The sequence below is a fragment of the Hibiscus syriacus genome, unplaced genomic scaffold (genome assembly GCF_006381635.1).
Source record: "Hibiscus syriacus cultivar Baekdansim isolate YM2019G1 unplaced genomic scaffold, ASM638163v2 tig00111427_pilon, whole genome shotgun sequence".
Taxonomy (NCBI): Eukaryota; Viridiplantae; Streptophyta; class Magnoliopsida; order Malvales; family Malvaceae; genus Hibiscus; species Hibiscus syriacus.
The window spans coordinates 4048472-4062556 of NW_024063088.1; the positions used below are offsets into that span (position 1 = coordinate 4048472).

At 31.2% G+C, this 14085-nt stretch overlaps 1 protein-coding gene across 1 annotated transcript; it reads right to left on the reverse strand.

The window, feature by feature from the left end:
* Positions 1–3230: 3230 nt before the first annotated feature.
* Positions 3231–4733, reverse strand: LOC120162995 (uncharacterized GPI-anchored protein At4g28100-like). Its single transcript, XM_039173031.1, has 2 exons — positions 4008–4733; positions 3231–3674 (listed from the first exon to the last, which is right to left on the reverse strand). The coding sequence occupies exons 1-2, from the start codon at positions 4680–4682 to the stop codon at positions 3330–3332; spliced, it is 1020 nt and encodes a 339-aa protein (XP_039028962.1). The 5' UTR covers positions 4683–4733; the 3' UTR covers positions 3231–3329.
* Positions 4734–14085: the final 9352 nt, after the last annotated feature.

The window sequence follows — 14085 nt, forward strand, 5'->3', positions numbered from 1 at the left end:
TCTTATAATTTATTTTTTTAATATTTGTATAAGTGTTCAATTTTTTGTCAATATTTTTTTTCTAACATTTGTTATTAAGGGCTCAATTTTTTTAATATTTATTATTAAGGGCCTAATTTTTCAATATTTGTTATTAGAGACATGTTTTTAAATTTCAATTTCTTTTCTAATATTTATTTTTTATTATGAGTACAATTTTTTCAATACATTTTATTAGAGGTCCATTTTTTTCAATATTTGTTATTATGAGCATACTCTTAAATTTTACTTTTTCTAATATTAGGGACGCATTTTTTCAATACTTGTTATTATGGAGCTACCCTTTAAATTTATTTTTTTCAACACTTGTTATTAGGAGCAAGTACTTAAATATCAGTATGTAACCACAACATCGGTTGTTATGTAGAGGTAACGACATCGTCCAAAGCCGTGATATCCACAATCGTTATGTCTACAATAGCATATGTTATTAAATGTTCATAACCACGATACTTGCAGTGGCCACAATATCATCATTTATGTCCGTAACAACAATAAACACAATGCGAATGAAGGCACAAATACAAACCGTAGTTTAAATCCCTGATTAGGAGCCTAATTTTTGGTTCGCTCGAGGGCTACCGTGATAGGGAATCAACAACGGATGATGATGATGATTTATAGATAGTTGTCCTACAAACCCTTCTAGCCACAATTGACTAGGAAGACTCGATAATCGACTCTAACTAGCCCTCCTAAACGCAATGAGAAGGCAAACCAGAGTGTGAAGATCTCTCTCACAAAGAACTTGAAATAAACTTAATGAAAATAAGCTTCGAATGCACAATGCAATTAGCACTTGCAAAAATGAACTCTCGTTGTATTATTAATCAAAGAAATCAACCTTTTCAAAGTTGAATAAACCTCCTTTATATAAGGTGAGGAGTAGAGCTGGGTATATGGGCTAAGGCCCGCGGGCTACCCGTTTAACCCGCGACCCGTGTGGGCTTCGGGCCTTAAAAATTAAAGACCGTGTAAATTGCGGGCTTTTTAGCCCGGACCGTTAAACCCGCGGGTTTAATGGGTATAACCGCGGGCTACCCGTTAAACCCGCTAAAGCCCGCTTAATTTAAAATTTATAAAATTTTAGAGAAAATAAACTTAAAGAATTTTATAGAAACAGAAAATAAATTACTTATAAATATGATTGTCATAAATTTAAGCTACTATTGCTTGATATTGATCAATAAACTATTATAGTTCTTAAATTTATTAGGGTGTTTGTCATAATTTTACCGTTGCTTGATATTTTTTTCATTTAAATATACATCATTATCATTTTGGTATTTAAAGTTTTTTTTATTTAATTTTGACCTTTATTTTTTTTCATGAAGTATGTTATCCATTTTGTTCTTTAATTATAAAAAGTCACGTGATATTCTAATAAAATATCACATGACACGTAATATTTGGATTAAAAATAAGAAAGAAAAGTAAAATAAAAAATTGAAAATATACTTTTCAACTTTTAAAGACTTTTACAAAATAAATATATTTTAACAAATTAATGACTTATATTTTATCAATTTTAGTATAATTGTATCTTTCAAATTTGCTCTTATACTGTAAGTATTTTATTTTATATTTTCATATTATGTTTTAGTATTTCTCTAAAGTATCCATAAAATACAATTATTAGAAACACTTGACAACTTTCTTGTTAGATTTGTATAATGTTTGATTTTGTTAAATTTTTATGTTTGAATTTCTACTTTCAGACACTTCTGAGTATTCATATTATAGCCTTGAATAATCGTGTTTTATAAAAGTATAATGTGGTTATTGTTTTATTTGTTTTTCAATTTGGTGATATAAGTGAATATTATTTTTTTAATTTGAGTTTAAGTAATTATATCATTATATATATATATATTAATGATTAAAAAATTAAAAAATATATTATTTTATAATCATTTCCGGCTATTTAAAATAAAATTTAAATATTATTTATTATTTTGACAGTGCTACCTTCATTTTCAAGTTGTTCGATCATTTTTAAAGGTGTAGTAAGTTAAAACATTATTTTTTATTGTATTTAAAGCATTTAAAATTATTTTTATTAAACGGGCCGCGGGTAAGCCCGTTTAGCCCGCGGGTTAAATGGACGGGCCGCGGGCCTTAAAATTCAAAACCTTTTATGAATGCGGGCTTTTTAGCCCGCACCGTCAAAACCCGCAGGCTAAACGGGCGGGTAGCCCGTATACCCACCTCTAGTGAGGAGTCATTGTTGTAACATGACTAATGAACAAAGATAATGTTTCGATTCTATCCTAATTCCTAATAAAATAATAATAAACTAAGAATAATCTTTTAACTCAATCTTAATTTCTAATAAAATAATAAATCTAATCCTAAAAGATAATGAATCATCCTATATTAAATTATATTACAAATAATCAATACAAATATTTGAAATTTCATAATATTTATAAAATCCCGTATTAATCCCGTATAGGAATTTCTGCATGTGATGTCTTCAGTAAAATGGACGTTCTTGAGTTCCTGATGTCAGATTGATGCGATTCAAAAAGCTAAGAGACAACCGGTTATATCTCTAGAAGAAATGTTAACAGAATAAGATCAGGATCCCATTAGAAAATCAGTCGCAAGTATTTTGTTCTACTATTCTTCTTTTCCAAGGCTTGTTCATGTGGATCAACAGGAAGTGCTAGTATATCTTCCTTTGATATGAGACTTGTGATGCATGTATCACCCTCGCTCTCTTCAAAAGGAGTCGACCTCGAATCCAGTAAATGTGTTTTGAATCTTCGAGACTTTGTTCTTCGAGACTTTGTTCTTTTAATAGGTTCGAGTAAAACCATTAGTCCAAAGACGAAGGCTTTGTCATTATGGGCTCTGATGCATGTATCACACTGAAATCTCAAAAACGGGTTTGTTTGTCTATCCGATGTACATGTATGTTATTAATAGTTAAAAAATTCTGAAAAATCATATTCAGTATATGAGAATGAAGTCCGAACAACAAAATTTGGCGCCGCGTCCTAATCTCGATCTATGTTGGGAGATGCGACAATTCATGAATCTCTCGTGAATTGCATTATTGTGTTTTAAAATCTTCCATTTTTGCTCAGATTTTGTCCTTACAGGACAAGGCAGCTCTGAGTCAAGCACATGTTCAAAAGGCCCACATTTGGAGTTTGCTTCATTTTGGAACTCATAATTCTTAGATATCAGTGGAAAATCCCATCAAATTCACAGATCTAACTCACAGACACAATTTTACAGCGTCAAAACAACATCAACAACAGCAAGCCATACCAATGCCTTAACTAGACTTGAACCGAACATAATGCAAGAAGGTGGATAAGCAAATAGCAAAGCGATAAAACTGAAAGACGACTGGATAGGTCGAGGGTAACCGATGAGGATTGTTCGAATATTTCAGAAGAATCAACCGGAAGTGGCATCCCGTCGCTGTTTAGAGTGCAGGAAGAAGGGCTTGAACCGTCTTTGCTCATCATCATCGCTCGCAGAACGGCCGAAACCGTTCGAATGTACGCTGTTCGATTCTTTGCGAGCAGCCATGTGAGACCCATCAGCTGACAATCTTTGTTGCGCATTTTGGTGGTCCTCTCCTCTGCCTTGCTTGAATTCAAAGTATTCTTCTTGTTGAGCTGCACCAACATTGGAACAAGAATAGTAACTATTGGCTAGCAGCTCATTAAACACAAGTTTGGTGTATGTTCTAAACAACAAATTAATTAAACGTCAAAAGGGCTATTAATCAGCTACCACGTAATCAAAATATTATTTATTCATAAATTTTCTTAATCTATTAACCATAGACACCCTATAGACTAATATGCTCGAACTCAAATATTGAATTCTCCTATCCACCCTTTAGGCTAAAGAAAAAAAAACCTAACTAGATCTTAAGTTGGACAACAAATTTATATAAAGCAAGAATACAAAAGAAACAAGGTGAGAATGGAAGGTAGAGAAGTTACCAAATGAAGGGTTTTCAAGCACTTGTTGCATCCCCCAAGACCAGGGAATCCATTGACATTGGTGCTGCTACTTAAGCAATTTCTTTCCAATCTCTCCACATTGTCATCCCCAACAAGGTTCCCTTCTTGGTCAACCGAGAAAGCATCAGGGCAAGTGAACGGGTGAAGCCTGATGCCACAGTAGCAATACACCGCATCGCACGTCTCGTTCGGCCTAACCAACTCCACTCCCCTCTGTTTCAGAGCTTTCCCTAAATCATCCACGCATGTTTCAGAGTCATCCGGCAGCAACGGCATGTCGTACGAAGGTGTACGCCCCACGACCGCCGGTGCTACTCTCTCGGCCCTGCCGAGTGCGGTGGAGGAGTATGCAGCGTAAATCCAAGCCGCGAGCACAGGACAGCAGCGACTGCGGTGAAGCTGCCCCGTGACCCCATCGTTTTTCTTAGTGCCGCAAGCGTTTTTTATGCTGTGGAAGAGTTCTTCCGGTAAGTCTAGTGGACAACCGACGACATTTGATTGCTCTGGAAACGCAGGGATTGTTGCCGGCGGCGAAGATGATGACGATGTTAGAGGAAGGGGTTGGATGGTTGCTGTGTCTGGTTTGGAAATGGTGAAGGAAGCAGGGAAAAGAAGGGTGAAAAAGAGGAGGAAAGGGAAGGAATTTAGGGACATTGATGAAGGAAGGGGAGGGGAAGAGAAAGGTGGGGCGTGCCTGGTTTTGGGTTTGGGTTTGATGAAATAAAAGCCTGAGGGAAAGTGATAATGTGGTGGGGTATTGGAGTTGGGAGAAAAGGACGGGAAGAAATTGTAAAGAAAAAAAAAAACGAAGTGGTGGTATTTGGAAAAAGTTTGGCAGTTTGCTCCCTCGGTTATATTTATTTATTTATTTATTCATTAAAAATAGGGTTAAGTACTATAGGTAAAATATTATTTTGTTGAGTTATATGATTATTAAAAAGTTAAAAAATAGTCTTTTGATTATAAAATATTATTTTTAAGTCTCTCAACTAATAAAAGTTATAAAATAGTCACTATATTATTCATTATGTTCTGAACTTATAATTTTTCATTAAAGAATTAATGATCGTCTAAAGTGGATGTTAACATGTTGACTGAGATATGATAAAATTTGATATCATAATCTCAAACGACTATCATATTTCATTCAATATGTTAACATCCAGCTCAGAAGACTGTTAATCTTTCAACAGAAAAAGACGAGTTTGGAACATAATGAATAGTCGGATGATCATTTTGTAACTTTTAATAGTCGAGGGACTCAACAAAGCAACTCCCTATAGTTGGGGGATCATTTTATAACTTTTAATAGTATGACGACTCAACAAAACAATATCATATAATCGAGGGATCATTTGTGTACTCTACCCTTAAAAATATAGCACTATTGTAATCTCTTCTGTACTTTCCCCCGGTAAGATCTTATAATATTTTATAGTTTTTTAAGAATATGGAGTGAATATAAGGTATTTTCTATTTAGAATTTTTTTAATCTATTGACAATAAACCTTATAAATACAATTATTCTAATTCAATACCTCTAAAAAGAATAATATTCTCTTTTATCATTAAAGTTACTTTGATGAGTTAATAATATTTTTATAATTATATTGAGAGTCGAATTATTATTATTATTTTGCTAATACAAAATTAAGATTAATTATCTAGTGAGTTTATCTAAAGGAGTATCTTCACAAAAGTTGGAAAGAAATCAAGCATAGTTTCATCAATTGTGTTAATGTAATAATAGGGATAGACACGAGATTCGAACCCGACGAGTTTTGACTCGACTTGACTCCATCGGATCAAAAAAAATTTTTAAAAAAAATAGACCAGATCAGATTGAATTAGATTTTGTAGAGGTTACGTTCGGGTTGGGTCAAGTTGATCGAAAAACTCGACCCAACCCGACCCATACACATCCTTATGTAACAACTTCTAGAGCATTTATTACATGTTGTGGTCTCACTTCTCAATTTGTCTGAGAAGTTTATGAACAAACTACACTGTAGTATTTTTCGGAGTGTCTTAACTTTCGAATGAGAATACTAAAAATAAATAAATAATAAAAACTATTAACATTTTAGATCATAGTGCCACAAGAAACAGCCACATCATTGTCACATACTATCCCACCTGCATTAGCTTTTAACTCATCCAAATAGTGACTTAATCCGCAATTACTTATCAGAGGCACCAAATAAGTAATCACCTTTCAACATTGCATCACATACATTGTAATTATCTAATGCAATCTAATGCAATTTTCATATAGATATATTTTTCAATATTAACTCAATCTCTATAACGGAGAATTAAAGTCTTAAATTAAAATTTATTTTATTTTAATTATATTTTTCATTATACTTAATTTAAAGTGTCATTTAAAAATATTAATGTAATTATCATTCAACGTAATAAACATTGATGCAAATAAATAATAATTATTTTAGACTAAAACTATTATTTAAAAAATAACAACATTATTATTACCCTCAATATAACATGTTAATTATCTCGGTTGAAATTATATTTTCATAATTGTAACTCTTGTACGATCATATATATATATATATATATATAGTCTATGAATTATTTTTATTATGAATATATTTAAAATATTATATGTGTATGTAAATTTTTTATATTAGTGTTTTATATGATATAAAATTTTGATACATTTTTATATTTTTTTTAGAAAAGAAAAGTTGAATTTCCAATGTATTTATATCCTATTAATAATGATAAATATAAATGGTTAGGATCTTCTTCTTCTTCTTCCAAACTCCTTGAATTGATAACTAAAAAAGATTTTTTTTTGTTTTTAAAAGTTATAATTTATATTAATATTATTTTATTTTTTTATAAGAATGAGATGTTTACAATATATCATCTGTTCAAAATATTTTTAACTATTTGACAATGAACGTTCAAACATCTTTGCAGTTTGTGGAAGAACTCGAAACTTTTGGGAATGAGTAACTAGTGGTGTTCAAAATCAAGTACTCGTATTTTCGGTACCTGAAATATCAAGTACTCAAAATTTTTGGGTACCTAAATGTCAACCTTTGTCCCGACTTGTTAAGTCTGGGTACCCGTAATTCGGGTACCCATAAAACACGAATACCCACATTTTCGAATCACGAGTATCCAGTTCATATCTTTTTATTTTTTCTTTAAATTAAATTATTTTAAAAATACATAAAAAATTAAAATTAAATGTTTGTAATACATAATAATCCATAAAACTTAAAAATTTAAATTACATAATTAAAAGATAAAACTTATTAGAAATAAAATTAAAAAAATACAATTAAATTTAAAATATTTTGAAGTTAAAATAAATAATTTAGATAGTTATGGTGAAATAATTTTAAAAAATAATAATAATTTAGAATGTTATGGTGAAATAATTTAAAAAAATTAGGAATTTAGAATGTTAAGGGTGAAATAATTTGGGAATTATGAATAAAAAATCTAATATATAATAACAAATAAAAATAAAAAGTATATAAGAAATTGGGTACCCGTTAAAGGATATTTTGTGACCCGAGTTTGACCCAAAACCCGAGAAATAGTTGATTGGGTATCTGATACGTAAAATAGAATATTTTCATTATAAATAACTGATATTTTTTATTCTAGTCGACGAGTTAGATATTTCAAATTAAGTATTTTTAAACATCCCTAGAGATAACAACAATCCATTTTAAAAAAATAATATTATTTTAAAAGAAAAACCTTTATTAATTATATTCTCATATCAAACTCAACGAGATTAATCCTATAACTTATATAAATAATTTAATTATTTTTTGTGCAAATTAAAACATCTAAACTATCTATAACCCGTGGCACTTAAATTGACGATAATTATATTTAAAAATATTCAAATTACGGTCTTTGAAATATTGCAACAATAATGATATTAATCGAATTAATATTTTATGAACACAAAATCGAATTATTAAATCAAATTAATTCATTGGAATTTGAGATTTTAAAGTTCATAAATTTAAAATTTTTAAATTCGTAATTTTTTTCTTTATCCTTAAATCAAGATCTCACCATTTGTTCACAGATAATAAGTGAAAATATTGTTAAATTGAAAATGTGTATTGTTTTTCCTTAGAAAAAAAATGAAAAATGAATCAAAATTAATACTTTGAAAACAAGGAGAAATAATGGAGAGAAGTGAATTTGGTACAACCACACTTACCGAAAGACACATAAGAAGCCATCGATGTTTTTTCAGTTAGATGGTTAGGTATCATCATTTTGGGTCTAAAATTGGATTTTCTTAAGAAAAAAATTACTTTTAAATTGGTTCTTAAACTCTTAAACACTTCAATTTCATCCCCAAACAATGACCTCATTCTAAATTAGTCCTTAATTCCAATTTCATCCCCAAACTATGACTCTCATTCTAAATTGGTCCCCAAACTTTTGAATCTTCTAATTTCATCCCTAAATTCATCCAAATATGTAATTAGTTTAAACTATAGGTTAATCTAAATTGTACTTTTTCCAAACATATAATAATATAACTTGGACTAACGATTTTATTAACAATGAATGTGATTAGTATATACATAATTTGAGATAAAATTGAAATGTTCAAAAAGTTTGAGGATCAAACTAGAGTGAAGATTATAGTTTGGGGATGGAATTCAAATGTTAAAAAGTTTGAGGACTAATTTAGACTGATAGTCATAGTTTAGGGATGAAATTGGAATGCTTAAAAGTTTAGAGAACATTTTAGAATAAGGATCATAACTGAAGGATGTGCGATACAATTAAGTCTTTTCTTTCTATTATTTAGGGACGAGTGTAAAATTTTATGTTAAAAAATAAACTTATAAAGTTTTAAAGGGATTGAACTTATAAATTTTGAAATTATATGAACAATAAATTATACGAGAATTTGAAATTTTCAAGAGAGACGGTCGTCCTGGCAGGACACTAAATCCGAAGAAGTAAATAGTTTTTTATTAGCTTATTTGATATATTAGAATATTAGAATAAATAATCAAAAGACAGTTTTCTTGTATTTTACGAATATACATCTATTTTTTCTTTTTTAGTAGAAAAAAATTCTAATTTCCTTGACAAATTAAGGACTATATTTTGTCAACATCCAAGACAAATTTGGTGGTTGAGAAGCTTTGTCTAAGTTAGAAGAATTAGGTGATTCAATGAACATTGGTATCCATAGAATGAGATTTTTGTTTTTCTACACTTAATACTGTATGATTTTTCAGTTGAACAAAAAATAATGTTTGATTTTTTTTGGCTTAAAACTTATTGTAAGAATTAGGCGGTTCTTTTGTTTCATCAAAGTATTAAATTAAGTTGCCAATTAGTATTGATGCAAGTGGTTAAGATTCAGGAATTTGAGCTTGTAAGATCAAGTTCGAATTCTGTAAATTCTTATTTAAATTTCCAACTAGGTCTTAGATATGTCATGACCCTGGACTAGGAGAGTCACCATTGACATAAACTTTTGGCAACAAAAAAATTAAATTAAGTTGTAAAAAATTTGATATTTCTCATATAATCAGGGATAGACCGAGGGGTGGATGGAGACATTCGCCCTCTAAAATTTTAAATTAACATATATTTTAAATATTTTTTTGTATTTCCAATTAATAATTTAATTTTGCTCTGGTGAGGCTCAAAGCTTGCTTCTACTCTACTTTCTCTCACAAGGTAAAAGAAATTTTCACATTTTGGGGACCAAAATATGCAATATGATAACTGTTAGGTTAACATAAAGTAACAAAACCATGAAACCCTATTGTTAGAGCTCTTCACTCCTTTCTGTCCGATATATACTATTCAATATATATATATATATATATATATATATATATATATATATATGCGGGTTTCCGAAAAGAGTACATATATGTTATACGGTGTGCCATTACAATTTTTGGAGTTTTCAAAATTGATACTAAATTTTACTCTAAATTCACTTTAGCCCTTACATTTGTAATTTGAGCACCATATTTCAAATTCATTTCAATCTAATCCTTAATAATTCGAATTTCCACCCAACCGGATCCCTAAACTTTGCAAATAAACCAATTGAGAGATCTTTAAACTCTAAATTTCACTACAATCAGTGAGATTATTACTAAGAAATTCTAAATGTGACATTAAAACCACTAAAATTTAAAATTCCTCACATGTCCATTCCGAATGTCAATCCCAGTATTCAGGAAATTTCCACTCTTTTTTACCTCAACATATACAATACACAAGATATATCCTTTTCATTTTCCCCTCACTTTATATATGGACAGATCCATAGGTTGAAGCCATGACATTAAAATAGAATCACAAAATCTACAACCATTGGACAACAATATACTTGGCCAATAATAATAACAATACATGTTACATTCAACTTGGCAAATAATACTAAAAATAATATATAAATATTTGATATATAATTTTATATACTGTCAGTAAATAATATAATCATATGTATAATAAATAATTTTAATTTTTTTTACCAAAAGTCAACGTCAATTCATTGATAATATATAAACAATATGTGTATTTTTTATATTTTAAATTTGTCTTGTTATTTTTTAAGTTACTATAGAGTAGAATGTTGGGTTTTTAGAGTACTCAAATTTGAGTAGTTACGTCTATATAGTGTGTATTGTTAATAGGTTATAATTTTGAATATATATTGATTTGTAATTACCTTGGACTATTCAAAACAATATATTATTTTTGTTAATGAAATAAATCAGGTTAGGAGTATCATTCTTATAAATGGTCTCTATACTTGATTTAGACTAGTCAATTATTAGATCAAATACCGATAAGTAAATAAATAAATAATCATTTTTATGTCTTATCTCTCTAGTTCAATTAAACAAATTAATTTCCACCTACCGTAGCTACTCAAAAAAGTTATTGCCTTTGTAACAGACCTCAATGATAAAATGGAAGGTTATTCTTCCTACAGATCATGAGTTCAAACACGTGTATCTTCAGAGTTTATATGTGTTATCATTAGGTTAAGAAAATTATGAATATATATTATCTTATAATCAACCAAGACTATTAAAAAATATAGCCTTCATTTTAAACCATTAGTTAATCATACCAAAAACTTTGCAACATTCGTCTACCAGAATAGAAAATGAAAGAAAACACTAAATTTGACAAGATATTGGTTCCTTGTGTCACCATCGGGGCCGCTCAAAAATAAAGCCAAGGGATAAGGGTCATAAAGTGGCTTTAAGCTTTTAAGAGAACATGGGTTTAGACCCCACCACACTCACATGCCCTACAATCCTCCTCTTCAACCCCCAACACTAGGAGCTGGAGGAAATATCCATTACATAATGTGGCATTTGGAGGTTACCTTCGCCATCCTATCCTATTCTCTTCAAAGTGTACATACATCTTTTTTATAAAGGATAAACTACACCATTCATCATTGAATTTTACTCTATCTCATATTTCACTCACTGTACTTTCAATTTTTTCAATTTACTCACTGAACTTTCGAATTGCTCATGTTTTGATCACTCTAAATTATTTTTTATTATTCTATGACATTGACATTTTTTATTATTTAATATAAAAATAATTTAAAATCAGATGGTGCCTGTCCACTATTTGCCGTCATTGGACACCATTATTGACGGTTGTAAATTATGGTCGTTCGATCCCAAATTTCATCGGCCACTTTGTATTGACTCCTTAAGTCCGAATCCGACCTCCATTTTGTCGGAACATGCTCTGAATCCAATCAAAAGTGAGAAAATCGAAATGCTAGCCACCATAGATGGTGGTTGTTCTGTCCCAGATTTCATGGGTCGCTTCGCTTAGATCCCCTGAGTCTGAATCTGACCTCCATTTTGTTGAAACATGCTCCGAAGTCCACGAATAGAAGGTCAAAAGTGAGGAAACCAAAATGTTTCAGTCGAGATTCACGGTTTTTGAAACATTTTCGGTAAAACAACCACCAGATTCGGACTTAGCATGTCAAAGCGAGTCTCTTGATACAATTTGGGATCAAACAGTTGTTGATTATGATGGCCGACGGTGACGAGAAAGGGTGAAAGGGACAATGATTATTTTAAATCTTTTTAAATTTAATAATAATAAAATATTAGTTTATTATTTATTTTAAATTATTTTTATATTTTAATAATGACAAAAATGTCACATCATAAAATAATAATAATAAAATAATTCAAAATGACCAAAACAAGAACAATTCAATAGTTTAGTGAATAAATTAGAAAAATAAAAATAAAAATATGAGAGTGAGTAAAGTTCAGTGATGAATGATGTAGTTTAACCTTTTTTTAATTAATATAAGAAAAATACAATGTGGTATATATTCAAAAAATTTTAATTATTTGACAACGCTCGTATCTATGCATATGTGGACAAGTTATGAGCTAGATTAGAGGGTTGGAAAGAGAAGTTTCTCTCTTTTGGCGGGCGTATCACCTTGATTAAATATGTGCCATCTAATCTCACTGTTTATTATTTATCATTGTTTCAGATGCCCGCAATAGTGGCCTCCAAGCTCAATAAAATCATTGCAAACTTTCTCTGGGGTGCTAATTCAAGTAGAGCGATCCATTGGGTCAAATGGGATGAGATCTGTACGTTAAAGTCGCTTGGTGGTCTAGGTTTTTTTTGATACGAGGCTAAGAAATTGCTCTTTATTAAATAAATGGTTGTGGAGATATGGATTGGAATCAGACAAGTTATGGAGAAGAGTGGTTGATGCAAAGTATGATTATGTTTCTCCGTCCTTGTTGCAAAGATGCGTTAACTCGGCTAATCCTTCATGGATTTGGAGAGGCATAACTCATCCTTTAAGCTTATCAAATGATCCTTCACTAAGAACATGAGATGTGTTGTTGGTGATGGGAGTTTTGTGGACTTTTGGGAGGATTTTTGGTCTGATGTCCCTTCGTTAAAATAAGCTTCCCCCCCCCCCGTATTTTTGCTATTGCCTTGAAGAAGACTGGTAAGGTTGCTGAGTTCAGCCAGAGGAGAAATGGAGTTCGGTGCTGGCAAATTGAGTTCAGAAGAACATTCTTTGATTGGGAGTTGAAGATTTGGGAGGATTTATTAGAAATAATTAATAGAACAGTGAGTGTTAGTGCAGAGGTTGATCAGCTTGTTTGGAAGGGCTCCAGCAGTGGTTTTTATACTCCTAAAAACTTTTGTAACAGTTTGGTGGGTGAAGGGACTGTTGAGGACGCTGTCTGGAAATTGGTTTGGGCAAAGCAGGCTCCTCCCAAAGTGGAGGCGTTTGTTTGGAAAGCTGTCCGTCAGAGAATTTCTTCATTTGTTGAATTAGATAAACGAGGTGTTCAGAATTTGGGTCATTGCTTATGTATTCTCTGTCGTGAAGAACTGGAATCATCGGATCACTTATTCTGCCAGTGCAAGGTGTCGTGGGAAGTTTGGCAAAGATGGCGCTCTAATTAGAGAGTGTTATTTGTTTGTCCAGGTAATGTAAAAAGCTTTATTATTGCTGGGGATAATCAACATGTAAAACAAGCTTTGAAGCCTCTATGGAATATGGCTTTTTTTTGGGGTTTATATGGAGCATTTGACTGTACAGAAATGACTTTCTATTCAGCAACAAATCCTGCTGTGTGAACCAGCTATATGACATTGCTTCCCTTAGGATTGGCCTGTGGTGCAACAGTAAGTAGCCTGATCTTCATCCTTCGATTACTGATGTTAAAAGGTGCTTGTTTATTGATGTCTAACGACGATCATATGCTGTTATCGGGGTTGTTTTATTTTGTCTGTACCGAGGTTTTGATTAAGTGTGTGCCGTGTTGCTGTGAACTAAATGCTCCTTTTCTTATTTTTCGTTTTGTGGTGCTGGTTTTGTGCTGGTGTTCGCTCACCTCTCTACTATGATGCTGTTTCCTGGTTGAATGTTGAGAGATAACTATGAAGGCTGTAGTTAAGCTGCCACTTATGGTTAATTGGTTGTGCGGAAGTGATTTGTTTTATGTCCAGGGTTAATGACATTGTGCTTTGGAGAATT

Bases quoted from the DNA above. Each gene is read 5' to 3' on its own strand.
- LOC120162995 (XM_039173031.1), bottom strand. From the start codon at position 4,682: ATGTCCCTAAATTCCTTCCCTTTCCTCCTCTTTTTCACCCTTCTTTTC. The intron at 3,675-4,007 runs GTAACTTCTCTA...ATGTTGGTGCAG, and splicing joins GCTTGAAAACCCTTCATTTG to CTCAACAAGAAGAATACTTT.